Source organism: Mus musculus, chromosome 14, assembly GCF_000001635.26.
Source record: "Mus musculus strain C57BL/6J chromosome 14, GRCm38.p6 C57BL/6J".
NCBI lineage: Eukaryota > Metazoa > Chordata > Mammalia > Rodentia > Muridae > Mus > Mus musculus.
This window is the reverse complement of record NC_000080.6, coordinates 8,036,806-8,063,751: the sequence shown is the minus strand read 5'-3', so window position 1 is coordinate 8,063,751 and position 26,946 is coordinate 8,036,806. Positions and strand designations below refer to the sequence as shown.

The window sequence follows — 26,946 nt, the reverse complement described above, 5'->3', positions numbered from 1 at the left end:
AGAGAGCAGAGCAGAGAGCAGAGAGCAGAAAGCAGAGCAGAGCAGAGAGCAGAGCAGAGCAGAGAGCAGAGTAGAGCAGAGAGCAGAGTAGAGCAGAGAGCAGAAAGCAGAAAGCAGAGAGCAGAGCAGAAAGCAGAGCAGAGAGCAGAAAGCAGAGCAGAGAGCAGAGAACAGAGAGCAGAGCAGAGAGCAGAAAGCAGAGAGCAGAAAGCAGAGAGCAGAAAGCAGAGAGCAGAGCAGAGAGCAGGTATGACTTCCCTGGGATATGGGCCATCACAGGAGCTCTTGCAGAACATAGACTTGAACAGGCAGACTTGAACATTCAATCTGGCATATGTCACCCAGTACCAATGTCATTCTTGTTGTCCCCCCATCCTGGACAAAAAGCCCAGACTGATGGCAAATATTCTCACCATTGCTTGTCCCTCGGTATCTTCAGTATTGCCCAGAGGGCTCCATCTGCAAGGACTCCGATGGTCCTAACTCCATGCAGGGGGAAGGAGTCTGCTGGGGCTTTTTGTTTTTATCCCAGAACTTTCTGGCAGTCTTGCAGGAAGGGCTGGAATGAATGATTCCTTTCTTCTTCAGAATTCAGCAAAGGCACAGAGCCCAGCAGGATCTGGTGTGGAGGAGGCTAGCTGGCAGTAACTAGCACGCTTTTTGTGAGTACTGAAGCAGGAAACAGGGTGCAAGGGACCTCCCGGCATGGCTGAACCAGCAGAGAACTGGAAAACCTATTTTATGTGTTTATCAAAAACAACTCATATTCTTGGTTCATGACTTCTATTCCAGGTTTTCTGTTGACAGTGGAGGGAGTGGGGGCCATGTCCTCCTGCAAAACCTGCCTACTGTTCTTGAAAAGAACCCCCAAGACCAAGCTCTCAGTACAAAGGAGATTTATTTGCCCAGAGGGACAAAGACAGGAGGTAGAGGAAGGGGAAGAGGGGCAGAGGGAACAAAGAAGAGGGAGAAAGGAGACAAGGGAGAGGCCTAGGGGAGTGTTTGTTCTGGAGTGGGTCAAAGGACTGCTTTTGGATAGAGGGAGACAGACTAACACATAGGCAAATGGTGCTTTATAAAGAAAAACTGGGAGAGCCTGTTAGAAGGAGGTGTTTAATTTTAACTGGGTTTGTTAATTAGGTGAGCCAAAGAGGACTTGTGGGCTTCAGTACTTTGATAGTTGGACCTAGACAGTCAGCTCTAGGAGGAGGAAGTGGCTAAATTAGGGAATAGACCTTGGGGAGTAGCTTTCAGAATATAATCTAACAGTTTTTAGCAAGGCAGAGAGAATGGAGAGAAGGGCAAGGCCTGCCAGAGTCATGCTTGCAACGCTGGAGCTGGCCACAGTCCCTTCAGTTCTTCCAGTCAGGTAGGTGACAGCTCAAACCCTGCCACAAGGCAGATCCCTCTCCCCACGCCCCTCTGTGCTTTGGGACAGGCTTGCTCTGGTCACATGATCTTCTTGCCTCCTCCTTCCAGGTCCTATGGTTATGAGTATACACACTACACCTCCCCCACCCCCGGGGGAGGGGCTTCTAACCCTCACCAGGAAGAAATTCTATGTCCAGGAGTCAGCTGTTCCAAAACTGATCTGCAGGGCCTCTTTAGTGATTGATAGCAACCCATCTCTCACCACCCAGATAGAGACTCACCCCCTGCCCAGAGGCTGGGAACTCTTGGTAAATGAAGATCAGGATGCACAAACATCCACTGCCTAGTTCCTCTGAGAAACAGAACAGATTCTGTAGACTCTCTCTCCTGTTGAAGGACTCCCTTGTCTCACTTTACTTTTAGCTCCTGGAGGTGGAAGCTTAATTTTGCCCATTTTCAGCCGTTCTTTTCTAACGCATGCATTCACACCTGTACGTTTTCCTGATCAGTGCATCGGCTGCGCCTCACAAGCTAGAGGTCAGTTTTTGTATCTTTTCTAAGAACTATAGCGCATGCTTCTCTAGTCAACATTCACATCTCACCATGGATTTCCATTTAAACTATAAAAAACAGAAGCAAATGAAAAGGAGCAAACTGATGACTTCTGCTGTCCTTTTTCTTTTGCATTTTTAATAGGCTATCACTCTGAGACTTTAAAATAAACATCATTGTACTGATAAAACTTTCAAACATTTGTTAAAACAAGAATAAACCATACATTCATTTTCTTGTGTGAATTTGCCAAATATTCATGACTTTTTTCTTTTCTTTTCTTGGGTATTTTCTTTATTTACATTTCAAATGTTATCCACTTTCCTGCCCCCACCCCATCCTATCTCCCCTCCCCCTGCTTCTATGAGGGTACTCACCCACCCACTCCCACCTCCTCGCCCTGGCATTCCCCTACACTGGGGCATCAAGCCTTCACAGGACCAAGGGCCTCTCTTCCCATTGATGCCAGACAATGCCATCCTCTGCTACATATGTGTCTGGAGCCATGGGTGGCTCCATGTGTACTCTTTGGCTGGTGGTTTAGTCCCTGGGAAGTTCTGGTCTGGTTGGGTGATATTATTGTTCTTCCTATGGGGTTGCAAACCCCTTCAGCTCCTTCAGACCTTTCTCAAACTCCTTCACTGGAGACCCCATGCTCAGTCTAGTGGTTGGCTGTGAGCATCTGTTTCTGTATTTGTCAGGCTCTAGCAGAGCCTCTCAGGAGACAACTATATCAAGCTCCTGTCAGCAACCACTTCTTGGCATCTGCAATAGTGTCTGGGTTTGGTGACTGTATATTTGGTGGACCCCCAGGTAGGACAGTCTCTGGATGGCCTTTCCTTCAGTCTCTGCTATAACAGAAACTTGGTTGTATACACCTTTAATCCAAACCTTTAGGAGGCAGAGGCAAGTGGGTCTCTGTGAGTTCAAAGACAGCTTGGCCTCCATCAAATTCCAGGCCATCCAGGGTTATCTAATAAGCCCTCTGTAAACAAACAAACATTACTATTATATGGTGTTAATGATATGGTTAAACTAATTTCGACATTTGCACATCTTGTTGTCATACCAAACCATTTGTTTTTGATGTTTGTTTGTTTGTTTTGTTTTTAGTAGAGCTTAATATCTTGGCTCTTACTGTGGTACAAACCCAAAATAACAACTTTTAGACATTGGAGTTCATTGTAATAAGGCTGTACTTCAATGTCCCTCACATCACCAAAGGATTTTACCTCCATAGTAGCTAAGCTAAGAGTTGACAGTTCTGCTGCTCCAAAGAATGAATTGTAGGCATGATTATTTGGATATGTATTTCCGGCTATGGTCAAAGCTGTTTTTTTCTTTTTTTCTTTTCTTTTTTTTTGGCTTTTTGAGACAGGGTTTCTCTGCGTAGCCCTGGTTGTCCTGGAACTCATTTTGTTGACCAGGCTTGGCCTCGAACTCAGAAATCGGCCTGCCTCTGCCTCCCAAGTGCTGGGATTAAAGGCGTGCACCAACACCGGCCTGGTCAAAGCTATTTGACTTGAGTGATTGTCATTATTTTCAGCCTACTGGTGTTGGGCCTGATTTGGCCAGATACTGAGGCCTAGTGAGGAAGTCTGAGCCTTTACTCGAGTTTAGAGACCTGTCTTGTTCACTTCCATATTGGAGTGACTCAGCACAACCTGCTTAAGCCTGCCTCTGCCTAGCTTCCGCTGATGTGTCAATTTCTTATAGGCCCCGTGAGATCACCCCACACTTCTCGTCATCTCACCCTATACCCTCCGTCACTCTTCCCCATCCCCTATGTCATCTCACCTCACCAAAAATTCCCACCTCCTTCCTCAACCCTATATAAACAAAAGACTGATACAATAAAGCGAGTTTTGAGTTCCTGCTTTGACAGACTCCCTGCCTGGGTGTGTTTGGGGCCCTGACTGTCACCATCCCACAACTGACCAGGTTCTCTTCTCTCAGGCTAGACCTGCCGGGGAACAGGTTACATTCATTTTAGAAATGGTGTGTGTATTAAGATGATCTATCCATGAAGTCATTAATCAAATGTTTCAATGAACAATGGTTCTGCTTGAAGGATGGCACAGACTTTAGGTGAGGGCAAGATTCTGTTTCACTGGCTGTGATGAATTTGAAAAGCATTCATCTCAGAAAAAGAGTAACTTATAAGGTCCTCTTCTTGATTTATATTGATACAATATAAATATTAAGCAAGACATTCAGTCTCACTCTTTGTTGTTCTCTTACAAGCCACCTCCCAAGTTAATTGTCTACATTTCTTTTGGTTGTATAAATAATTTTGAAATATGTAAGCTGTTCTGAAAACCAAAGTATTGAGTAAAAACATCAAATAAACAATCCTACTAATAGAGAGGCTGAGATAGGAGAAGCATGACCTCAAGACCATTCTATGATGTATAGCAAGACACTGTCAAACAAGCAGAAAGTATATGGTTAGTACAACACTGGACCTATTTCTCCAATTACCAAATTAGAGAGACCACTGAATGACAGCCAACAGATTTCTATTTCCTCATATTTTTGAATTTCAATTAATTAGCATATGTTGGTAATATTAGTTTTAATATTAAGAGATATTAAGGAAAAGTGATCGTTACTTCCTGTATTTTTGTTGTTAGAGGTGGAATTATGTTTGTGTGGCTATCTTCTTCTTCTTTTCTTGACACAGGGTTTCTCTATGTAGCCCTGGCTGTCCTGGAACTCACTTTGTAGACCATGCTGGCCTTGAACTCAGAAATCCACCTGCCTCTGCCCCAAGTGCTGGGACTAAAGGTGTGTGCCACCACTGCTTGGCATGTGGTTATCTTCTTTTGAGTTTGTTGAAAGATTATTTTCTTGCTTTTTCTAGGGTGTAGTTTCTCTCCATGTGTTGGTGTTTTCTATTATCCTTTGTGGGGCTGGATTTATGGAAAGATACTGTGTAAATTTGGTTTTGTCATGGAATATCTTGGTTTCTCCGTCTATGAAAATTGAGAGTTTTGCTGAGTAAAGTAGCCTGGGCTGGCATTTGTGTTCTCTTAGGGTCTGTATGACATCTGCGCAGTATCTTCTGGCTTTCATAGTATCTGGTGAGAAGTCTGGTGTAATTCTGATAGGTCTGCCTTTATATATCACTTGACCTTTTTCCCTTACTGCTTTTAATATTCTATCCTTATTAAGTGCATTTGTTGCCCTGATTATTATGTGTCCGGAGGAATTTCTTTTCTGGTTCAGTCTATTTGAGGTTCTGTAGGCTTCTTTTATGTTCATGGGCAACTTTCTTTAGGTTAGGGAAGTTTTCTTCTATAATTTTGTTGAAGATATTTACTGGCTCTTTTTAAGTTGGGAATCTTCACTCTCTTCTATACCTATTCTCCTTAGGTTTGGTCTTCTCATTGTGTCCTGGATTTCCTGGATGTTTTGGGTTAGGAGCTTTTTGCTTTTTGCATTTTCTTTGACTGCTGTGTCAATGTTTTCTATGGTATCTTCTACACCTGAGATTCTCTTTTCTATCTCTTGTATTCTCTTGGTGATGCTTGCATCTATGACTCCTGATCTCTTTCCTAGGTTTTCTAACTCCAGGGCTGTCTCTTTTTGTGAGTTCGTTATTGTTTCTAGTTCCATTGTTAGATGTTGGATGGCTTTGTTCATTTCCTTTGCCTGTTTGTGTTTTCCTGTAATTCTTTAAGGGATTTGTGTTTCCTCTTTAAGGGCTTCTAGCTGTTGACTTGTGTTCTCCTGTGTTTCTTTAAGGGAGTTATTTATGTCCTTCTTAAAGTCCTCTATCACCATCATGAGAAGTGATTTTAGATACAAACCTTGCTTTTTCAGTGTGATGGTGTATCCAGGACTTGCTATAGTGGAAGAATTGGGTTCTGATGATGCCAAGTAACCTTGGTTTCTGTTGCTTATGTTCTTATGCTTGCCTCCAGACATCTGGTTATCACTAGTGCTACCTGCCCTGGCTATATCTGACTGGAGCCTGTTCTTCCTGTGATCCTGGTTGTGTCAGAACTCCTCAGAGTCAAGCTGTCCTTGTAATCCTGGGTGTGTTAGAGTGCCTGGGAGTAGATCTTCCTCTGGGTGTTGTGGAGCTGGCTGCGGACAGGAGTTTGTGCCCAAGGCCTGCTCAGGGCATCGGCCCAGACAGACCAGAAGGAACCTGTGCCACTGGTTTGGCGGAGTCCCTGCGTGCCTGGGTCCCGCTGGTGCCAGTTACTTCCAGTGTTGGGACAGATGTATCCTCCTCACCTCTGATCCTACGATCCTGACTTCTGCTTTTGAGAGATAATATCAGTACTCTAAAAACACGTGTAGGGGGCTGGAGAGATGGCTCAGTAGTTTAAAACACTGGCTGCTCTTCCAGAGGATCCAGGTTCAATTCCCAGCACTCACATGGCAGATCACAAATGTCTATAACTCCAGTTCTAAGGGATCTAACGCCCTCACTCAGACGTAAATGTCTGAAAAAAAAAAACTGTATGTGTAACAAATAGTTTTAAAAACCAGACACTTAGGATGATGGAGTAAATAGCTCAGCATTTACCAGCACACATCACTCTTGCAGAGGATCCAAGTTCAGATCCCAGTACCCATGTCAGGCAGCATACTACTCCTCCTGTAACTGCAGCTCCACTAGCCCCTGCACCCACCTTATTCTACCCTACGGAAAACCAGACACCGAAACATAATCACAGTAAATGTGCAATAAAAAAAACACACTTTATGGCCCGAGGAAAGGGCTCAGGAAAGGGCTTGCTGTGCTAGTATGAGAACCCACGTTTGGATCCCCAGCCCCCGTGTAAAAAACTGAGTACAGCAGCATGCGCCTGCAACCGCAGTGCTGGGTGTTAAGAGGATACAAGGGCTTTACTAGCTCCAGGTTCACTGAGAGATCCTGTCTTAAAAATAAGGAGGGGGGTGACTGAGAAAGACATATGATGCCAACCCTCAACCTCTGGCCTCCTCTTATGTCCCTGCAGATACGCACATTTTTCAGTGAACAGAAATCTACTAATATTACAGCCCATTGGGAGCTAAGAAATAAAAAGTACCTGGGTGTTGCCAGCCTAGACTTAGTAAATTTATTTCACATTATTGTGGTCTCTTTTACAGCTGTTTGGACTATTTTTTTTCAATCACACTATTGTTCACTGAATTCACAGAATTCATTAACAAACCGGTATTTTACTTCCAAGGGTTTTCAGTAGAACAGCAGAATAGAAAAGATGCCCATGAGCTGCTTGGTGTGACCCTCCAGTCTGATTAGACAGAAGTCTAGCACATTATTGCTTTATTAGTCCTATTTCTAAAGTTGTAAATCATTCCTAGAGCACCTTCCCAGTCAGGTGTTCTTCTGTGGTTGGTCAGATGCATCTGATCTGTGGGTGCCCAAACTCATCAGTCTGTATGTTCTCCCTCTTGGTCAATTCTTAGGGCTGACCGAGGTGGAGCAATGCCCCACCCCACCCCCCATGTACATTTCTACATCAAAAAAGGTAGAAACATTTTCTCTTCTCAGTCAGTAGCTCAGGCTGGCCTTGAACTCACTCTGTACCTGTCTGGCAGGCCTTGACCTTGGATCCTTCTGCCTCAGCCTCCTGTGTATCAGGCCTCGAGGCAGAAACCTCTTCCACAGTTCGCTGTCTCTTCCCTGGTCTTGGGTTAACGGGCAGCTGCATTCACACGTGGCCTATATGTAAAACTTGACTTAGCTCTAAACAAGAGTTTTCAGTAAATGACTAAAGCTCCTGTAGAAGAAGCCACTGACCATGCAGAGGATACATCGGAAGCAACAACAACAACGGAAATAGATGATGTTTAATGTATGAGGAATGTCTTAAAGAAAGTGTCCGTGGTGCTCGTGGTCCAGGGTGGCTGCCTAGCACTGGCTTCTCAGTGACATGAACTTGAAGACTTCTGGTAGGCTTCATGGCTAGATTTTTTTATTTGTTTTTTTTTTGTTTGTTTGTTCCATTTAGGTTTCTATTTTGAAAAAAAGGATCCTGGAGAGTTTCTTGTGGCCCCTGATGCTCTGTGGAACCAAGGATACTGGGATAGGCAACTGGCTTCCTCAGGGCTGTTGGTGCTCAGACAGCATTTGGGGCAGGATCCCTGAGAGTGGTTACTGTGTCAGGTTTTGGGGATGGGAGCAGATGCTGTGTGCACAATGCAAGCTGTGGCAACAGCCTCAGTTCAGCTTCTTGTTGTCTGTGTTATGCACAGAAGCTAAAAAGTCGACAATGAGCTTGGCTGTCTTCCTCGGTCTCTCCATCACTACCGAATGGCCACAGTTTTCCAGAACCTCTACCTGGGAGTTAGAGATTGACTTGGCTAATATGTCTGCCCCGGACACATCAAGCACCTGCAGAGGACGAGAAAGAAAGAAACATATATTTTTCATGCATTTCTAATCTCTGTAAGTACAGTGTGACTTCCTGCTTCTGCTCTGCCCACATAGGACTCACAATTGTTGTGGGTCACCCTGGGGCTGTTTGTATTCTGATGTTCATTCTGCTTCCTCAAGAGGGGCTTGCCCCCCCCCCCCCCCCCCCCGCAAATGTAGATTAGGAGATCTCACCGAACTTTCTCCCCATTCTCCCTGGCCAAAAAAAGGCTAGAGCTAATGATTGGGCAATGGAAGGGAAAGGTGGGACTGGAGGTCTTGAGCGAGAGATGGAGGAAGAGGAGGTGGAAGGAAGATGGAGAACCACGGGGCCTGTTGCCCGGTGAACTGTGCACAGACAGCCTGGTTCCCGGTCGAGCACAGGCCTGGAACCCTGGAGCCCTGGTGGGCGGTGACTTCCGCCTTCATAGGACTGTAGGAGTTCCAGGCCTCCTGGGCCTCTGGCTCCCAAGGCAGCTAAAGCCTCCCACAGCCCCCTGCAGAGAGGTGTGAGGCTATCAGCAATGCCCCAAGCTCCTGGTATTGTTCCTGGTATTGTCTGGACTCCACCCCCACAGTTACCTGGCAACAGCTAGGTATGCTCCTTCCCACAATTACCTAGCAACATCCTTGTTCTCTTACCCTCTTGTTCTCCCTCTTTGCCACTCCCTTCTCCCCTCCCTCCTCATGGCCATGGCCGCTCTCTTCTCTACATTCTCCCTTTCTACAATTAATGCCTTAAAACCATGGACTGCCTTTTTTTTTTTTTTTTTGGTTTTTCGAGACAGGGTTTCTCTGCATAACCCTGGCTGTCCTGAAACTCACTTTGTAGACCAGGCTGACCTCGGACTGCCTCTTCTCATCAGGATCCACCGTGCTGGATCTTGGAGCAGGTTTCCCTCTAACAAGCTGCGTGTCTAACCTCCCGCTGAGAAGCCTTCCTGCGCTCCATCTTGGCCACCCGCAGAGCAAGCCGCCTGGGCTAGCAGGACTCCTCTGCCTTCACTTTGCCCCCACCCCCACCTCGGCCAGAGTCTGCCCGAGGGTCCCCACTTTGTTCTCAGCTCTTCCAGCAGCATCTGGGATGTCTGAGAATGAGAGCCTGCTGCCTCCGTGCTGCCCAGGGACCCCAGAACCGGCTCTTCCATGGTGCTCAGTGGTCTGTGGTGCCCAAGAGTTGGACGCCGACTCTGGCAGGTTCTTGGGGGACCCTAGACTGCGCCTTTTCCCACCCCTGGAGTGGGATCCTGGGGCTTCTCACAGTCCAACGCCTGCCAGGCATTCCATCGGGTCTGCCTTGCCCAATGGCCCTAGCCCCCAGAGGTCGCGGGACACCATTTTTTTGCCCCACAATGGCCTGAAGAAGCCACAAGTAGCAAGGGGTCTCATAGCTGGGGAATAAATTAGTATGGTGATATATCTGCCCAATCTAGGCATAATTGTGTTTTGTTTTGTTTTTTTTAATATAGGCTTACTGAGGTAAGAAATTACCGCAACCCACAATGGTGATTTTCACCTTGGGGTGTGCCAGAGCTTGAATGTGTCCCTCAAAAGTTCATGGATGGGAACTTTATCCTTCTGTCCTCCTGAATGGATTAATGAACCACTGAGATCTCTGACCACAGGAATGGATTAATGTCACCATCCTGCTGTCCTCAACCCTGTTATACCACAGGAAGCCCCTCACTATATGCTGAGCACATCGTGGCACTCTGCACATGGACTTCCCAGCCTCTGAACCATTAGCTTATAAACTTCTAAGTCCTTATAAACCACTCAGCCTCAGGCATTTTGTTGTAAGAGAAAACAATCAGGAAAAAAAAACCAAAAAACCCTGTTTTTAATATCTTTTTCTCCGGATATTCTTTTTTTGTTTTGTTTTGTTGGTTTTGTTTTGTTTTGTGACAGGGTTTTTCTGTATAGCCCTGGCTGTCCTGGAACTCACTTTGTAGACCAGGCTGGCCTCAAACTCAGAAATCCGTCTGCCTCTGCCTCCCGAGTGCTGGGATTAAAGGCGTGCACCACCAAGCCCGGCTTCTCCAGATATTCTTGAACAAAAGACCCCGTGCATACTTTGGTATACACTGCTGTTCATCTGCTTTCTATACTTCTCTCTGCCTCTTCTTGCTTCAAACTTTATGGAAAATCTTTGGTAGGCATGATTCCTCAAAAGCAGCCACAAATGTGCTTCTCGGAATGAACTTGTTGCATCTTTGGAGAGCTGGCTGTGACCTGAATGGTAGCCCCATAAATTCTTAAGTTGAAGTCGGCATTGCCTGATTTGGAATAGTGCATTATAGATGTAGTGGTTAAGATGATGTCATAATGGAGCAGAGAAGCCCTAATCCAATATGGCTGGTGTTCTTAAGGGGGTAGGGGGAGGAGGATGTGGATCAAGATATACACACTTGCACGCACACACGTGCACGCACACACGCGCACAAACTGCCGCGGGGAGATGAAGGTAGAATCCAGGGACTAAGATAGGGGATGCCAAAGATGGTTGCAAGCACCAGAAGCTAGGGGGACATGGAGAAGAGTCTCCTTCAGCTCTCAGAAGGAACCAGCCCTGTTGATGCCCTGACCTTGAACTTGCAGCCCCTAGAACTGAAAGATAATACATTGCTCTCAGTTGGTTGAGGCCTCCCCACCCAGGCTGTGGTCCACAGTTGCTGCAGCCCTCTGAAACAAATGCAAGCCTATATGACAAAACTTATCAAAACTTTGAGCACATATGATTTTTGATCTGGTGACTTCACATGCAAAACTGTATCCTTTAGATGGAGCATCATGGTCCACAAATACACATGCACAATGCTCACTGGAATGCTGCTTACTGTCCAAAACTGAAAGGGACCTAAATGGTCAGCAGGATAGAATGAGCACTGTCCGCTTCTGTGTTGTGTTTTGTTTTTGAGACAGGGTTTCCCTATGTATCCCTGGCTATCCTTACTCTGTAGACTAGGCTGGCCTCAAACTCAGAGATCTGCTTGCCTCTGCCTCTGAGTGCTGGGATCAAAGGCCTGGGCTTTGTAACACCCAGCTACTACAGGGTCCTTCAGAAGGATGAAGAAAGACTTTTTTGGTCAAGAATCATTACAGACGACAATAAATCAGGTGCGGATGGGGGTGTTTCTGAGGAGCAGGATAACTTCTTGGTTTCAAAGTATCTGTCTATAACCTGCTTATTAGAAACAGCCTGATGAGACTGTTAAAATGACCATCCCCAGTGAAGAGACAATTCAGAGAAACTCAAGTTAAAGAGTGTTTTATAAAATAACTAACCAAATAATGTGTCGAACACCTTGTCAAATGAATGACAAAGCCAGCCAGAGAATGCCTCCAATTAAATGAGAATAAAGACAGCCATCCAACAGGAGCTCCTGGGCTGGGTACTGGCTCAGGGCGGTAGGAGGGTGAAGAGGCACAACCTGAGGTAAATGACAAACATGGACTGTGGGCTGGCTCCTCCATTCCCAGAATGCTTTGGTTACATGAAAGGGTGGGTTTTCTTTTTTTGTTTGTTTGTTTTTAAAGATTTATTTATTTTTATTTATATGAGTACACTATAGGTGTCTTCAGACACACACAAGAAGAGTGCATTGGACCACATTACAGATGGTTGTGAGCCACCATGTGGTTGCTGGGAATTGAACTCAGGACCTCTGAAAGAACAGTCAGTGCTCTTAACCACTGAGCCATCTCTCCAGTCCTGAAAGGGTATTCTTGTTCACAGAAAATATACTCTGAAGTTCAAGGGACCCTAATGTAAGCAAATTACTCTGTGTAGTCTGAATAGATTGGGACACTACAATCAATGTTGTAAATGTAAAATTTAAATTGCTAGTAAATAAAACTTGGAACACTTGTGCCATAAAAAAAATACTCAGTGGTAAAAAGAAAAAAAAAAATTATGTGTCAGATAGTGGTGGCTCATGCCTTTAGGCCCAGGAGGCAGAGGCAGGTAGATCTCTGTGAGTTCCAGGCCAGCCTGGACTACAGAATAGGTTCCAGGACAGCAGAGTTACATTGTGAGACCCTGTCTCAAATAACAATACAACCACCAAAAATCAGACAAACACAAAAACCAACCAACCAACCCAAAATGCTGTGTATGGATGAATCTTAGAAGCATGCTGCAGGGACAGAGGCCACCTGCAAAGGACTGTAGCCTACATGACACCATTTATATGCAATTTCTAGAAAGGCCAAAGTTAAAGAAAGAGGGCACGGCTGTGCATGGGCATCGATACAAGCCATGAATGGGAGGACCCTGTGTGGTTAGAATGCTCTGGAACCAGGCTGTGGACAGGGAGCCCAGGGGGAGCTCCACTACACACAAGCTCAGCAACCATAAAGCAGGGATGCTAAGATGGCTCAGTGAGTAAGGGAGCCTACCACCCACACCCACACCCCACCCTGCCACACATACACAAACAAAATCTAAGTAACTATTTTTCAATCAATAAAGCAGCTAAAACTGATGAATTATGGTAAAGGTAAGAATGCTTTGTATTTTTTTTTTTTTGCTTTTGTCTTATTTTTAAAAGTTTATGTGTATAGATGTTTTGGCTGCATACATGTCTGTACACATGGCTGGCATTTGAGGAGGCTGATGGGGTGTCAGATCCCCTGGAACTGTACATATGTATGCTTGTGAACTGGAGTAGGGCAGGTAAACAGTAGCCGCCTTTTGTTCTGCTTTGATTTATGGTGCTAAGAATCGAACCAAGCACTCACACATGCTACTTGAGTGCTCTGCCTCTGAGCCATGGTCCCTGCTGTTGTTAACTGGTTTTGTAAACAATGGTTCCCTATGACACAGCCATGTCATATCTTTACATATCACCTATGATACTTTACACACAAGCAGAACTGAGTGAATGTGACAGAGACTAGCTACAATGTGGAGAGCAAAGCTACAATTATTTACTATTTGGTTCTTCACAGGAAGTTTCCAACTTCTGGCTTAAGAGAATTCCAGATATCTTGCAAGGAAGTAAAGGAAACAGGAACTAAGATTTGGAAGTAAAGGACACAAATTTACACGATTAGATTTTCATGTGACAGAATGGCTTTTGGTAATTTTGACTTAAACAGGGCCTGTACTGCTAAGTTGGCTGCCATTTCCTGAACTCAGCAGGAACCATCGCACAGAGGCAGAGCACTCTGCTTTACCTTCGTAGGTAGCAGAATGCAGGTCCATGTCCCTGCACCTGACAGATAAATTAGGGTTGGAAGTATGGCTTACGGTAAAGTGATGGCTTAGCATGAACGAGGCCCAGTGCTGCACACTGGTAGCCTGCAATTCCAGGTTTGGGATGTGCAGCCAAGAGGAGCTCATGGACGAGGCCAGCTTGGGCTACATGGTAAAAGAAACCTTATCTCAACAGCAAATTCCCTTTCATGCTAAAAATCAACCATCACTGTTCTCAGCTCAGAGAGCCGTGGCAGACGCTGGCACCCAACATAAGAAGGCTACCATGGAGGCTTGCTTTAAAGATGACCACTGGCTTTTTTCTATAGGGTCCTGTGACATACCTGGTCTTGTTTCCCCCAAATGATCTGTGTCGGGACCTTGATCTTGTCCATATTCTCATGCAGAGAGTATCTGGATTTCTCATTGACGATTTCCAAAAACACTTGTCAGAAAAGAAACACACAGTGAGTCTAAGTATGCGGGTGTCTCCGTAGTCAGAGCTTCTTCAAGCCCAAGCCACCATCTCCTTTCTTGAGGGGCCCAGAAAACATTCCAAATACAGAGGTTTACAGATTACGAGGCAGCCAGCCACTAAGCCGCAAGTGGAGCGGGGCTACTTACATTTCCGGTAGAAGCTGTTATGAGGAATGCGAACATCGACAAGACCTTGAAGGATCTGAGGGTGAAAAATCCAAAGTTAGAAAACACGAGAAGTCTCACTTCCTCCAGCCTTTTATAGCTCTGCGGCAGCACAGGGGGCAGTGCTCAGGACGTTCCTACACTGTCAAGGGCTGGGCCTGTGAGTCCCCAGAATGTAGACTATAATTGGGAGGCTTTACAGAAGCAAATCAAGGGATTACAGAGAGATAGCTCCATAGTCAGCAGCACTAGCAGCTCTTGCAGAGGACCCGGGTTCAATTCCCAGCACCAACAAGAAGGCTCACAACCATCTGTAACTCCAGTTCCAGGGCCCTGATGTGCTTGTCTAGCCCCTGTAGGCACTGCACACACGTGGTGCACCAATACACAGGCAAAACACCTTTCACACTAAACAGTAATAATAAGAAAAATTAGGAAGTGTGATGGCTTGTATATTCTTGGGCCAGGGAGTGGCACCATTTGGAGGTGTGGCCTTGTTGGAATAGGTGTGACCTGGTTGGAGTAGGTGTGTCACTGTGGGTGTGGGCTTAAGACCCTTACCCTAGTTGCCTGGAAGTCAGTCTTCCACTAGCAGCCTTTGGATGAAGATGTAGAACTCTCAGCTCTGCCTGTGCCATGCCTGCCTGGTTACTGCCATGTTCCCACCTTGATGATAATGGAGTAAGCCTCTGAACCTGTAAGCCAGCCCCAATTAAATGTTGTTTTTTATAAGACTTGCCTTGGTCAAGGTGTCTGTTCACAGCAGTAAAACCCTAACTAAGACAGAAGGAACTTAGGAGATGCTGCAAAGCCAAGGCCTGCACATTATCTTAAAGACACCTCTAATTGCCAGGCATCTTGAGAAATTATCAGTTTAGTTCAAGACAAAAATCTGAATAAACAAAATATCAGGTCATTAGTCAATGATAAGGAGCTGGGGAGATAACTCAATTGGTGGAGAGCAGGCCTAGCATGTGCCACGCCTTGATCATCTTCAGAACTTTATAAACCTGGTGAGGTACAGCCAAGCCTGAAATCCTAATACTCTGGAGGTAGAGGCAGGAGGATTAGGGGTTTAAATTCATCTTCAACAACTCAAGTGAGTCCCAGGCCAGCCTGTGAGACATGAAAAGACCCTTCTGAAAGAGGAAGAGGAAGAGGAGGAGGAGGACGAGGAGAAGAAATAAACTATTAAGAAAACCCTGGGACAACACTGATAATTCCACAGAGCACGGGTGATTGTTTGGCACTGCCTTTGCGTCCCTTGTTGAGGGCTGTAGCAAATCTAAACGAGCCAGATCGACAAGATCTGGGCTACAAATCCAAACAGGTGGCTTGTGGCCATTTGTTCCTTGCCTCAGGACTCCAAGGCAGAGCTCAGGTAGCTATCCCAAAGGTAGCCGTCACCCCTTTCCTCCATGGGGGAATATGTCTAGACCCTTTCAGCAAACCTTCTCAGAAGTCTTATACAGACCAACGTTGGGAAGAGGAGTGTTACGGTCCTCAGAAGACCATGTACTAAATGCTTGGTCTTCAGTCTGGGGTGTCACTGGAAGGAGGACTTTAGGAGGCTGGGCCTACATGGAGGAAGCAGGTCATTGGTGATACACTTCTGAGTGATACACTGGGACCCTGGCTCATCCCTGCCCACTTCCTGTCCACCATGAGATGAGCATCTGTGGTCTATCCCATGCTTCCCGCCATGCTGTATTGACTGATGGTATGCCTGCAGGGAAGGGGTCAAGAGACAACGGGATGAACCCCCTGAACCCATGGTGAGATTGAGTATTTTCCCACGATGGCAGACAGCTAGCATATGGACCATGGCTGCTTTGGACTGGATCAGCTCTCTAATGCATGACTGGAATCTGAGAGGTTTTGAAGGGGGAAGCCCAGGGGTGAGGGTGATGACTATTTAACAGCACTGTGCTCTGAGGCAGACATTTAAGTTTTTCCTCTGTCCAACCAGGATCCATGCATCTACCCATCTGTCTCCAACTTTGCTTAATTACTCAATTCCTCTTTCCCTGAAATATATATATATTGTGTTCAATAAATCCATCCCTGTATCCACCCACCCACCATTCTGTAGCCTTAAATCATATAAGCATACACATGTATCAACTCACATAGCTACCTAACCTGTACCTACCAATCCACCATCGCTGACACTATGGCCTCCTCTCAGATCCACCATCCATACAATCTTCTAAGTAGGACCTTCTTTGTGAAGGCACACTCCTAAAGGCTGGAGACAGACAGGCCTGATCTTACAGAGCATCCAGCAGGAGATGCGTGAACAAACACAACCACAACCACAAGATGGCCTAATGGGTTCAGTGCTAGGCGGCCCTGCCCTCCCGGGAAAGAAAAGCTTCTGAAGCTAACTAACAGTATTTCCTCTCAGGGTTTTTATCCCTGACAGGGAAAGGCATGGAGTCTCCTTTGGCCGCTACATTCCAAACACGTCATAGTGGGCAGAGGACAATGACACTTTCTGACTAAAAAGGTATCGAGGACAGAGTTCACCTCAGAAACAGATATGGCTGCTTCCCCAGATATAGGCCGCACTTACTGAGTCATGGTTCAAAGTCTGAATAACTGTCCATTCTCACAGCCTAAGAGGACCCCACCCGCCCAGTCAGGGTTCCATGCTTCCAACACAGGAGATAACCTAGTCCATGGGCCCCAAGCTGTCGGCTTTCCTCTCCACACCTCTTCTTCAAGGATCTCATTCAGACCTATGACCCTCAACTGTGTCCTCTGTGGATAGCTCCTGCTTTGCCTTCAGGCCAGACTTCAGTTTGCATCACTTAAGTGTCTAGTTGCCTACTGGACATATCCCTTTGGAGGGCTCAAATGCAATCTGAACTTCATACATCCAAATGGAACTCTACACATGTTGTCCTGTTTTACCCATCCTTCCTCAAACCACACCTTAGCCCTCATCTTTAGGGCTCCTACCTCAGTCTGGACCATCATCTCTAAGCCAAAGAATATCCTAGGTAGCCCTGTTTCTATTTGTGTCCCCTACAGTCTTTCAGTGGCTCCCCTACTATGCTTAGAAAAAACATAGATTCATTCCCATAAACTATAGAGACCTACAATATCTGGGGGCAGGTCTGAGGAGACCATGAGGTCATGTTGTACTCATACTCAATGATGCTCAATGTCATTGCCTTTCACCTATATTCTCTTAAGCATACTATATAACATGAGATATCATATCTGTTTATGTTAAAACTTTGTTGTTTGTCTTATTTTTATTTTTAATTTTTTTTTTTTTTTTTTTTTTTTTTTTTGGTTTTCAAGACAGGGTTTCTCTGTATAGCCCTGGCTGTCCTGGAACTCACTCTGTAGACCAGGCTGGCCTCGAACTCAGAAATCCGCCTGCCTCTGCCTCCCAAGTGCTGGGATTAAAGGCGTGTACCACCACCGCCCAGCCTATTTTTAATTTTTAAAAAGATTTATTTATTATATATAAGTACACTGTAGCTGTCTTCAGACACACCAGAAAAGGGCACCAGATCTCATTACTGATGGTTGTGAGCCACCATGTGATTGCTGGGAATTGAACTCAGGACCTCTGGAAGAGCAGACAGTGTTCTTAACTGCTGAGCCATCTCTCCAGCCCTATGTTAAATTTTTTTGAGTTTCAATATCAACAAATATAACTCTCATAGATGAAAAGCCTTTTGGATTTATTAAAAAAATTGTTTTTCAATGTATAAGTCTTCATTTTACCTCTAAAACTCATTTCAATTTGTCGTTTTGTCTATTAATGTCTACCTACTGCACTGGACTGTTTCTGCCCAGGGAAGTCCCTGTGCTATGTACTTACCACAGTGTTCAGCACAGTGTCTGACATATCACAGGTAAGCTACATTGAAAACAATGAGGCAGGCAGGATGGTAGATGCAAGAGGATGTGTGTGTCTGGGTGGGCGTGCTGCAGGGACGGCAAGGGAGTGGCCGAGACGCCATACCTGCTGGGGCACCTTGAAGCGGACATAGGAGCAGAGCTGCAGCATCTCACTCATCTCTTCCGGGGTGGATGGGATCAAGGGAATCTTCTGAATGGCAGCTGACTCCTCCAGCTCTTTGAGCCGTTGTACAAAAGGATTGTCAGTTGAGTACTGCAGGCCTGAGATGCAAAACAGAAGAGCCCAATGACACACCTACCTTCTTACCACGCCCCAGGCAAACGCCCAACCAATGACAAACCCAGATTAATGTGTCAGGAGTCAGTCACCAGGAGCACTGGCTGAATGACCCTTTCTCACTGGGACTGGCACCACTGCTCAAAGGAAACATCATATTTTGAGAAACATAGAGAGTTAAGTTTGGTGGGACATAGATGCCTCCGGAGGCAGAGACAGGAGAATCACAAGTTCAATGCTAGCATGGGCTACATAATGAATTCTAAGCTAGTCTGGATTAAAACATTGTATTTTGGGACTGACTGCACACACTGTGGCCACAGACTAACATGAGAGACAGAAACCCAGGCTTAGCCTCTGGAATCAGAACCTGCATTGCATACAGCGGGATGAGCTGGAGAGTGGGAAGCTGCAGGCACGCACTGCTCAACCAGATGGAAGGAAACATGACGGAAAGACAGCCCAGGGCTGACCTTTACCAGGAAGGGGAATCACCTTCTCTAGGGGCTGCCCCTTCAGTCCTCAAACTTTACGGTTAAAGGAGCAACTGATTTCAGAGCCGGTGCTGAGAAAAGGGAGAAGAGAAGACACACTGGGGATTGTCTGAGTTCAATGCCCTTAACAGGCCTGCAAATGATCACATTTCATAATTTTTATTTCGTGTATATATTGCATGCATGTCTGTGTGAGGGTGTTGGGTCCCCTGGAACTGGAATTAGAGACAGTTATAAGCTGCCACATGAATACTGGGTATTGAACCAGGCTCCTCTCAAAGAGCAGCCAGTGCTCTTAATCTCAGAGCCATCTCTCCAGCCCCTCGCTGAAGGTTTTGGTTTTTTTTTGCAATTTATGTATATATGTTTTTAAATGTAGGAACGTCCTGTCTGTATGTACACTTACATGCCAGAAGAGGGCGCCAGATCTCTTTATAGATAGTCATGAGCCATCTATATGCTGGGTATTGAACTCAGGACCTCTGGAAGAGCAGGTAGTGCTCTAACCACTGAACTATCCCACCACCACGCTGAAAGGTTTTAAAGGTCGATTTAGTTTAGCTTCAGTAAGAGTTATAAGTGCGCAGCTGATGACTAGGTTTCAGCGCATCATATAAGACAACGCTTCTCAACATGTGGCTCATGAACTTTCTGGAACTCAGAAAGCTGAGCCAGGATAACAAGTTCAAGGCTAATTTTGACTAAGTAGACATACTCTGTCAAAACAAACAAACAAATCCTACTTTACTATGTGTAAATAATGCAAGTTGGAGAGAGTAAAATTACTATTTATCTACCTTGTGCTAGTAATCTAAGTTTAAAGACTTATGGGAGAAAAATAAATTAAAAACTCCAATTTGAGGTAGTAATTTCTGGAGTTACAGCTCAAACTCTTGTAAGATGTGTGTGTGCGCGTGTGTGTTTGAACACGTAAAAATATACTCATACAAAGATAAGCAGAGAAGCTAAAGTCCACTGACTTTCTATAAAGTTGTCATCATGTGACTATTTAGGAACAAGAAGGGGACTGGTGAGGGGTGGACATAGGGATTTAGGATAACCATGGTCAATGTTCATGACACCTTAGATTAAAAGGTTTCTATAAACTCAGCACAATAAACACATACTGATAAAAATCATGAAAAAATCTTAAAATAAGCGAAATCTTTGGCTTTTGCTCATTCTTTTGAATGAGAGTAGAATAGTACCTTCATCTCACAGGGTTAAGTGAAATTAAGTCTATAAAGAGATGTTAGCTCTTGAGGATCAACAGATGCAGGAAGCCGGCATGAGCACCACAGTCATGAGTACCAGGTGCTGCCTGGCACTGCGCGAGTCCACTGCCCACTGCCCACTGCCCACCTCCAGGTGCTGCCTGGCACTGTGTGAGTCCACTGCCCACCTCCAGCTCTCCGTGGAGAGGTCTGGTCTTCTGCTATGAAGGTAGACAAGTGATGCTATGTAACCTTGCCCCCCAAGTCATCCCTGATTGGTGAATAAAGATGCCTACAGCCTATAGATGGACAGAATTGAGATAGGTGGGGTTTGGATTCCCAGGCTTGGGATCTGGGGAGAGACCAAGAGGGGAGAGAGAAGGCAGAGAGGAGAGGAAGATACCATGAGGTAAGGGATCATAAGAACTGGCAGCGTGGGCTGGCCAATCAGAGTAAAGACGCCCTCACAGAACATGGCAAGGCTTAACTTGAGGTTATGGATAGAGAGGTAATAGCTTAGAGGGCAGGTATCTGCCCAGCTCAGGTGCCAATTAAGGCTTATTATAAATACTAAAGTCTTTTATCTAGGAACTGAGTGATAAAGACGGGGTAGAAACCTCGATCTGAGATTAGTTTTCATAACACTCTGTGGTACAGGATGGTTCCTAAGTGTGGGCGCATGTCCACCGTCCATCTCCAGCTCTCGGTGGGACAGGGCTGGCTACACAGGCCAAGTCAATTTGGCTATGGTTCTCACAATATAACTGTTACCTGGTCAGAGTTAACATCTAGCGTTGCCTGCCTCTGAAGTCTATCTACCAGGAGGATAGCTTTTTAAAAGTACTAACAGTAGAAGCTGTACAGATGTTTCTTTAAATTCAAGTCACTGGTAAGGTTGTCTTGGCCACATAACTCACCAGCAGGACACACGAGAGACAGGCTGCAGACATCAGATGGGTAGTAAGCGGCATATACTCCAGCCACGTGGCCACCCATGGAGGTGCCTATAAGGTGAAAGGGCTTTTTGTTCAGCTTAAGGCATTCTACAAACTAGGAAGAGAAATGAAAAGGAGGTGTGATTACAGCACGCACCGCAGAGTAGAGACACCGCCCCCCCTCAATGCGGTTGGACCCTCCCCTGGGTCTGACGCTGGCTATTAGACCCATTGCCTAGTTGAGCCCTGTGACAGATATGTACTTTCCTTTATATGGCACATGTGACTGTTGGGTCATTTATAAATATAATCAAATGATGAGGCTTCCCTTAATAGGTCATAAACTATCCTGTGAAGGGCCAAGGCGTCAATGGTTTTTTTTCCCCCTCTATGGGTCAGCTGGTCTTTGTATCATTACTCAACTTGGCTACTATGTCACAAAAGCTGCCAGAGGCAAATACATAAGCAACCAATCACAGCTGTGCGTCAAGAAGACTTAGTTTACAAAGGTAGGTGTCAGCCTTGGGGCCATAGTTTGATGACTCCTGCTTAATTTGAAGTCCTATCTGGCTAGTCATCCAGCCATCTACACATATGTCCCTCACTGGAAAAATATTTGTTGGGTACTTGTTATGTGCAAGTAACTATGGTTAGCTGCTGAGAATACAGCAAAGAGCCAGACAATAAGCTCTCATTAAAATATATAGTTCAGGGCTGGAGAGATGGCTCAGTGGTTAAGAACACTGGCTGTTCTTCCAGAGGTCCTGAGCTTAATTCCCAGCAACCACATGGTGGCTCACAACCATCTGTAATGGGATCCCGTGTGTGTGTGTGTGTGTGTGTGTGTGTGTGTGTGTGTGTGTGTACATATAGTTTTAACAGTGGAGGCAGAAATTATCAAGTAAATATCCTTATTTGGAAAAAACACCAATATGAACTTGAAACTTACAAACTATTCTTTTAAGAAAGGGTTCAAGGGCTCATGAGTGATAACTATAGGAGAGGGCCAGAGATGGAAACTAAAACACAATAACATGCAAAGTCTCCCAGCAATAACCACATGGAGGCAGAGAAACAGGCCTCTACAGGCAGACAGTGCATGGCTTGACAGAGGCCTGGGAAACTGTGCAGATGATGTTTCTTCATGGACAAATGGGCAGCTGGTGCTGATGGGCAGGGGATGGACCTCAGTGGGCAGAGTGCTTGCTTAACATGTACAGTTTCCTGGGCTTGATTCCCAACCCCACACAAAACATGGCTGCTAGCACACAGTCTTGTAATCATTGCACTTGGGAGGTAGGGGTAGGAGGATCAGAAGTTCAAAGCAATCTTTAGTCTACACAATGCCCTATTTCAAAATACAAAACCAAAAGGTTCAATAGGCTTAAAGGAAAAGCATCTGTAATAAGTTCAGGCCCTCCTCAAATGACCAGAGATGTCCCGAGGCTCCCATTGTGTTTGCAATCACTTGGAGACAAAGTATACTAGGGACTGGCCATGAGCCGCTGTGCAACTCTTGCCTGCTTTCCCTGTGCTAGGAAACTATGTGGGACTTCGGGTGGAGGGCCCTGCTTACCTGATGTATCCTTTTAACTTGCCCCACTATGGACAGGTCATCCAGGGAGGAGCGGGTGGTGCCTTCATGCCCAGGCATGTCCACACAGACCAAGTGCAGGTTCTTCGGAAGGAACTGAAAGCCCAGACCCTTACAGTCAGTATATGATCTACAAAAACTACCAAAAACCGTGCCTGCCCGCCCGAGTCTCTGGGGAGGCAGCCGCCGCGGACCCAGTGACCCTGACAGCTACTAAGATTGTTTCTGAGCCTCCACGTGTTTTACATGATACTTAGATGAATCAGTCTAGACAGCAGCCTCATAGGGAAGAGAGGAGCCCCAGACTGGTGCATAGATGCAAAGAGGCTCAGTGGGTGACTGGAGGGGATACACTTTTCCCTCCGAGCCATCTCAATGGTCCAACATCTTAAAACTTAATGCTGATAGCTCAGTACTGCTTCCTCTCTTTCTCGTGTCTGACTTCCTCCAGCCATGCGGCTGCTGTCTTAGAACCAGAAGGCCAGCTCCAGTGCTTTCCCCAACACCAGGAGGCTGGTCTCCACTAACTTTTTCTTTCTCCATCAGAGACTAACTCTTAAGGTGATTACTTTCCTTTCTGCTCTGTTTAGAAGATGCAGCAACTATAGCCAGGAATCTGAGAAATGTCAGTTATCAGAGATGTTTACTGAAGAAGGGACAAAGAAGATTCATTAAGGCTGAAAGATGGCTGTCCTCATGCCATGTGAGAACACAGGTGACTCAATGACATGTGCAGTTTCCTAGGAGCACTTCGTATCCCTCAGATACTGTCCCCCTTGAAGTAGGAATCCAGGATGCTGTGCTCTCAAGACCAGTGCCAGCCACGGCCTCCCCACCAGCTGGTCACTCTCCAAAGGACAGACAGAGGCCACACAAGTCAACTGCACAAAAAGTGACTTGGGAAGGGATTCTGAAAAGCTGCTAGATCTAGATCATTTCTCTAAATGATTAAGGAAAAGAAAAAAGAACAAACGACAGTAGGCAGAGGGGTTTGGGGATAGACAGGAAAAGGAGAGAGGAAATGTAGAATTAAAAAAAAAAAAAGAACACTTTTGGAAAAAACCCAGCCTCAAGCGTCACAGCGGATCTGAGGTGAGTGAGCTATGTTAGCTCACTCCCACCCTTACCGCTGCCTAAAAATATCCACACAGTGAGAAGATTCCAGAGACACAGGTTTGTTTTTTGTTTTTTAACAAATTAGTTCTGTGACACATACAAGGGTCTGAATAATATACTTTGTTAATTTTAAGACTTAACTTGAACCGTGTTCCCACCCATCTCCCTTTAAGGCAGAAGAGTCTGAAGTGTACCTTGACCACGCTGAGCCACATGTCCTTGTGTGCGGAGAATCCATGGAGCATAAGGATGGATGGCTTGTGTCCTGGCCTGCCCCGGAAGGAGTAACAGAACTGATAGTCCTCATGGTGTGCGTAGCGAACTTGCATGCCCAGTGTCCTCCGCCAGTACCTAGGGTCAAGAAAGGCAAGACACAAGTGCATGCTCAGGGGACATGGCTTTCAGAGGGACACTGGTCCTCTCTAGAGATCCTACTTGGAGATGAGACAGATGCTTATTCCAGCTCTTGTCCTTTACCCTCCAGGGGCACTAAGAAGAGAAGTATGTCACACATGTGTTTGGAAAAAAGGGGATCAGCAGGGTGTGTGTGTGTGTGTGTGTGTGTGTGTGTGTGTGTGTGTGTGTAACAATGCACAGACAGCAGAGAGCAACAGGAGCAATATACGTTACACACATGCATGGGAATGTCATCATGAGACTGGTTACCGTGTCCAACTAAGAAATGGTAGTAAAGAAAAGGAAAAATTAGAAGGCCTAGCATTTGAATGAAAAATAAAAGCAAACAAGCAGGCAAGCCAGCCAGCAGAGCACAGCACACACGATGACCTTTCATTAGACAGCTCTCGAGGCTTCAGCTGACTCACTGCTCAGGACTGGCACAAACTGAGCCCTCTGGCTTTATTCCGCACATGGCAGCGGTTGAGGGCTCAGCTTCTGTGGGTTACATAAGCCTGGCAAGGCTGCAATTTGGACTCAAGTCCATTTCAATACGAAATTTCCATTGAAACAAATTGAACTTTCAGCATGAAAAATCTCTTCAAAAATGAAAGATAATTAAATCATCCAGATATCTCCTTTGTAATAGACTGACTCTACACTGTAGCAGCTGTAATAGGCTGATTCTACATCATAGACTGGCTCTACACTATAGCAGCTGTAATAGACTGACTACACTATAGCAGCTGCCAAGTCTTGCAAAATCAAGTCATCAAAAGTGTCCTAATATTTTGTGTGATATGGGGGGGGGGGAGAGAAGTTTAAGTACATATTCATGCTTCCTTGTATCTACAGACAGAAATCGTGGGTACACAGGCACTGTCAAGTGCTGGGCTGAAGACAGAGAATGAGTGAGAAGCAGGGGACAGATGGGCAGGGGTAATAACTGGATTTCTTTTGATCCTTTTGCAATGACTACATTAAAACAGTAGTAAAATTGGCTAGCCTAAGGCTTTTCATAGGGAGAAGCAGGCATATTTCAGTACTCTAAGTAATGGCTGTGTACCATGGGTTTGTATGTTCATTCACAGACCAACCTGATTACGTGACCTGGAACATACAGTTCTTCATTGACAATATAGGGGTAAATACTGCATTGCACAAAGGTTATAGCCAAGAGTAAATGGACTACCCACATGAAAAGTGTTTATTATTGTTATTATCATGTGTGTGCCTTGCATATGAATGTGTGTGGCTTAGTGTCTGAATGTGTGTATGTGTATGTGAGTGCAGCACTTTTAATACGTATACTGGCAGCAGCTGTGGCTGCCCTGTGGGCTCCCTGAGCCGGGGGCTGGGGACTGAGCTCCGGTCTTCAGGAAGAACAGGAAGCAGCCTTAACCACCGAGCAATCTCTTCAACCCCAATCCACACAACTTTTGTTCAAAACCCAGTACATGGTGACATTTGATAAATACTAATTAGCATTATATTTAAAACGTATCTTTCCAAATACTCATCTGCTAAGATTAAAGGGAAAACTTAGAGGCAATACTTGAAACAAATATTATCATCACAGTTTGTTGACATCTCCACTTCTCTAGGGACAAACTCAGCTCACTCAACACAGGCTAAGTAAGCACTGTACCACTGAGCTGCACCCTCAGCCAGGATTGATATCCTCATAAAAAGCTTACACACTAACATAAGCCATGCTAAAAACTTAATTCAACACTGGGCAAAATAAATGAAAGGATAACTCCGGACAGAAGAGAGATTAATGTAAAACAGAAAACATAGTGAAGTTCACTGCTAATTACGATATTAACGTGCAATAAAGTACGTCCTTTTACACCTTTGGACTCTTTGCTCCCTTGCTAGCCATCCTAAAAAAACAAACAAACAACAGCAACAACAACACTCAGGAAGCAAGGGGGAAAAAAAGAAATTTGATTGATTTAGTTTTGGGTAGAACTTGGGAGAGAAAACTTCCCAGCCCCTCTCTACCTGCCCTTATGCAATATGCAGGTATGCTGAATCAAAGCCAGGAATAATGCAGGCATAGACTTAGCTACGTGTTAGGTTGCCCAGACTGTGGGGTAAGTCTTTCCTAGGAGTCAGCTCCTCCTTTGGTCTGTCTGGTCTACCCTCATTGCCTCATTGTATGGACTTTCTCGATGAAATACGAATTTTTAAATTTTATATATACTTACTAATTTAGAGACAGGGTTCTCTTATGTATGCTGGCTCTGAATTCACAGAGAACTTCCTGCCTCTGCCTCCCAAGTGCTGGGATTAAAGGTGTGTACCTGGCTATTAGGTTGGTTTCTGTTTTTGAAGTATATTTGTATGGATGGATGCTTTGCCTGCATCTATGCCTGTGCACCACATGCATGCTGCTTGCTCTCAGAGGGAAGAAAAGGGAACGAGATCGTCTGGAGCAGGAGTTACAGATGGTGAAAGCCACTGTGTGGAAGCTGGAAGCTGAACCTGGGTCCTTTGGAAGAGCAGCCAGTGCTCTCAACTGCGCCTCAGCTCTCCTGACCCTTGTTTCTGTTTCTACCTTTAACCTTTCTGGTAAGCAGATTAGCAGTATCTCACTGTGCTGTTTTCAGTTCGTTCAGATTTGAACACTTGAGCTCCACCCTCTTGCTCAGCCTCCTGAGTACAGATTCGTTGTGGGTCTGAGTGTCTCTATGCCCAGTCACCCAGAATACTGTTTCATTTCATGCTAATGGACGACGATACCATCTCTGTAAAGTGAGTTTTCTGTCCATTTCTTAGGTTATATGCTTTCTTTAGACTTACAGGAGAAATTCTTTATAGATGCTAGGGCAAGTTTTTTTTTTTTTTTTTTTTTTTTTTGGTTTTTCGAGACAGGGTTTCTCTGTATAGCC

General features: G+C 45.4%; 1 protein-coding gene and 2 long non-coding RNA genes across 6 annotated transcripts in view; 2 read left to right on the top strand and 1 right to left on the bottom strand.

Moving 5' to 3' along the window:
* The first annotated feature begins 210 nt into the window (after window positions 1-210).
* Gm52100 lies at window positions 211-3,264 on the top strand. Its single transcript, XR_003951032.1, has 3 exons — window positions 211-247; window positions 589-662; window positions 793-3,264. It is a non-coding gene; the product is annotated as a predicted gene, 52100 (long non-coding RNA).
* A 3,714-nt stretch (window positions 3,265-6,978) lies between these two features.
* The window catches only part of Abhd6 (abhydrolase domain containing 6), a 53,886-nt gene continuing 33,918 nt past the window's right edge, over window positions 6,979-26,946 (bottom strand). For 3 of the 4 annotated variants that reach the window (NM_025341.4, NM_001331065.1, NM_001331064.1), the window contains 7 exons: window positions 23,848-24,004; window positions 22,520-22,633; window positions 20,926-21,058; window positions 18,127-18,284; window positions 14,124-14,178; window positions 13,844-13,944; window positions 6,982-8,281 (listed from right to left, as the gene is read on the bottom strand). In NM_025341.4, coding sequence (NP_079617.2) covers window positions 8,108-8,281; window positions 13,844-13,944; window positions 14,124-14,178; window positions 18,127-18,284; window positions 20,926-21,058; window positions 22,520-22,633; window positions 23,848-24,004 — 892 coding nt within the window. In that variant the 3' untranslated portion in view covers window positions 6,982-8,107. Of the gene's footprint in view, window positions 8,282-13,843; window positions 13,945-14,123; window positions 14,179-18,126; window positions 18,285-20,925; window positions 21,059-22,519; window positions 22,634-23,847; window positions 24,005-26,946 lie in introns of all 4 variants that reach the window. The other variant, XM_006518073.3, reaches the window with a different exon arrangement.
* On the top strand, window positions 8,143-9,734 carry Gm41094. The gene is made up of 2 exons (XR_874211.2): window positions 8,143-8,335; window positions 9,091-9,734. It is a non-coding gene; the product is annotated as a predicted gene, 41094 (long non-coding RNA).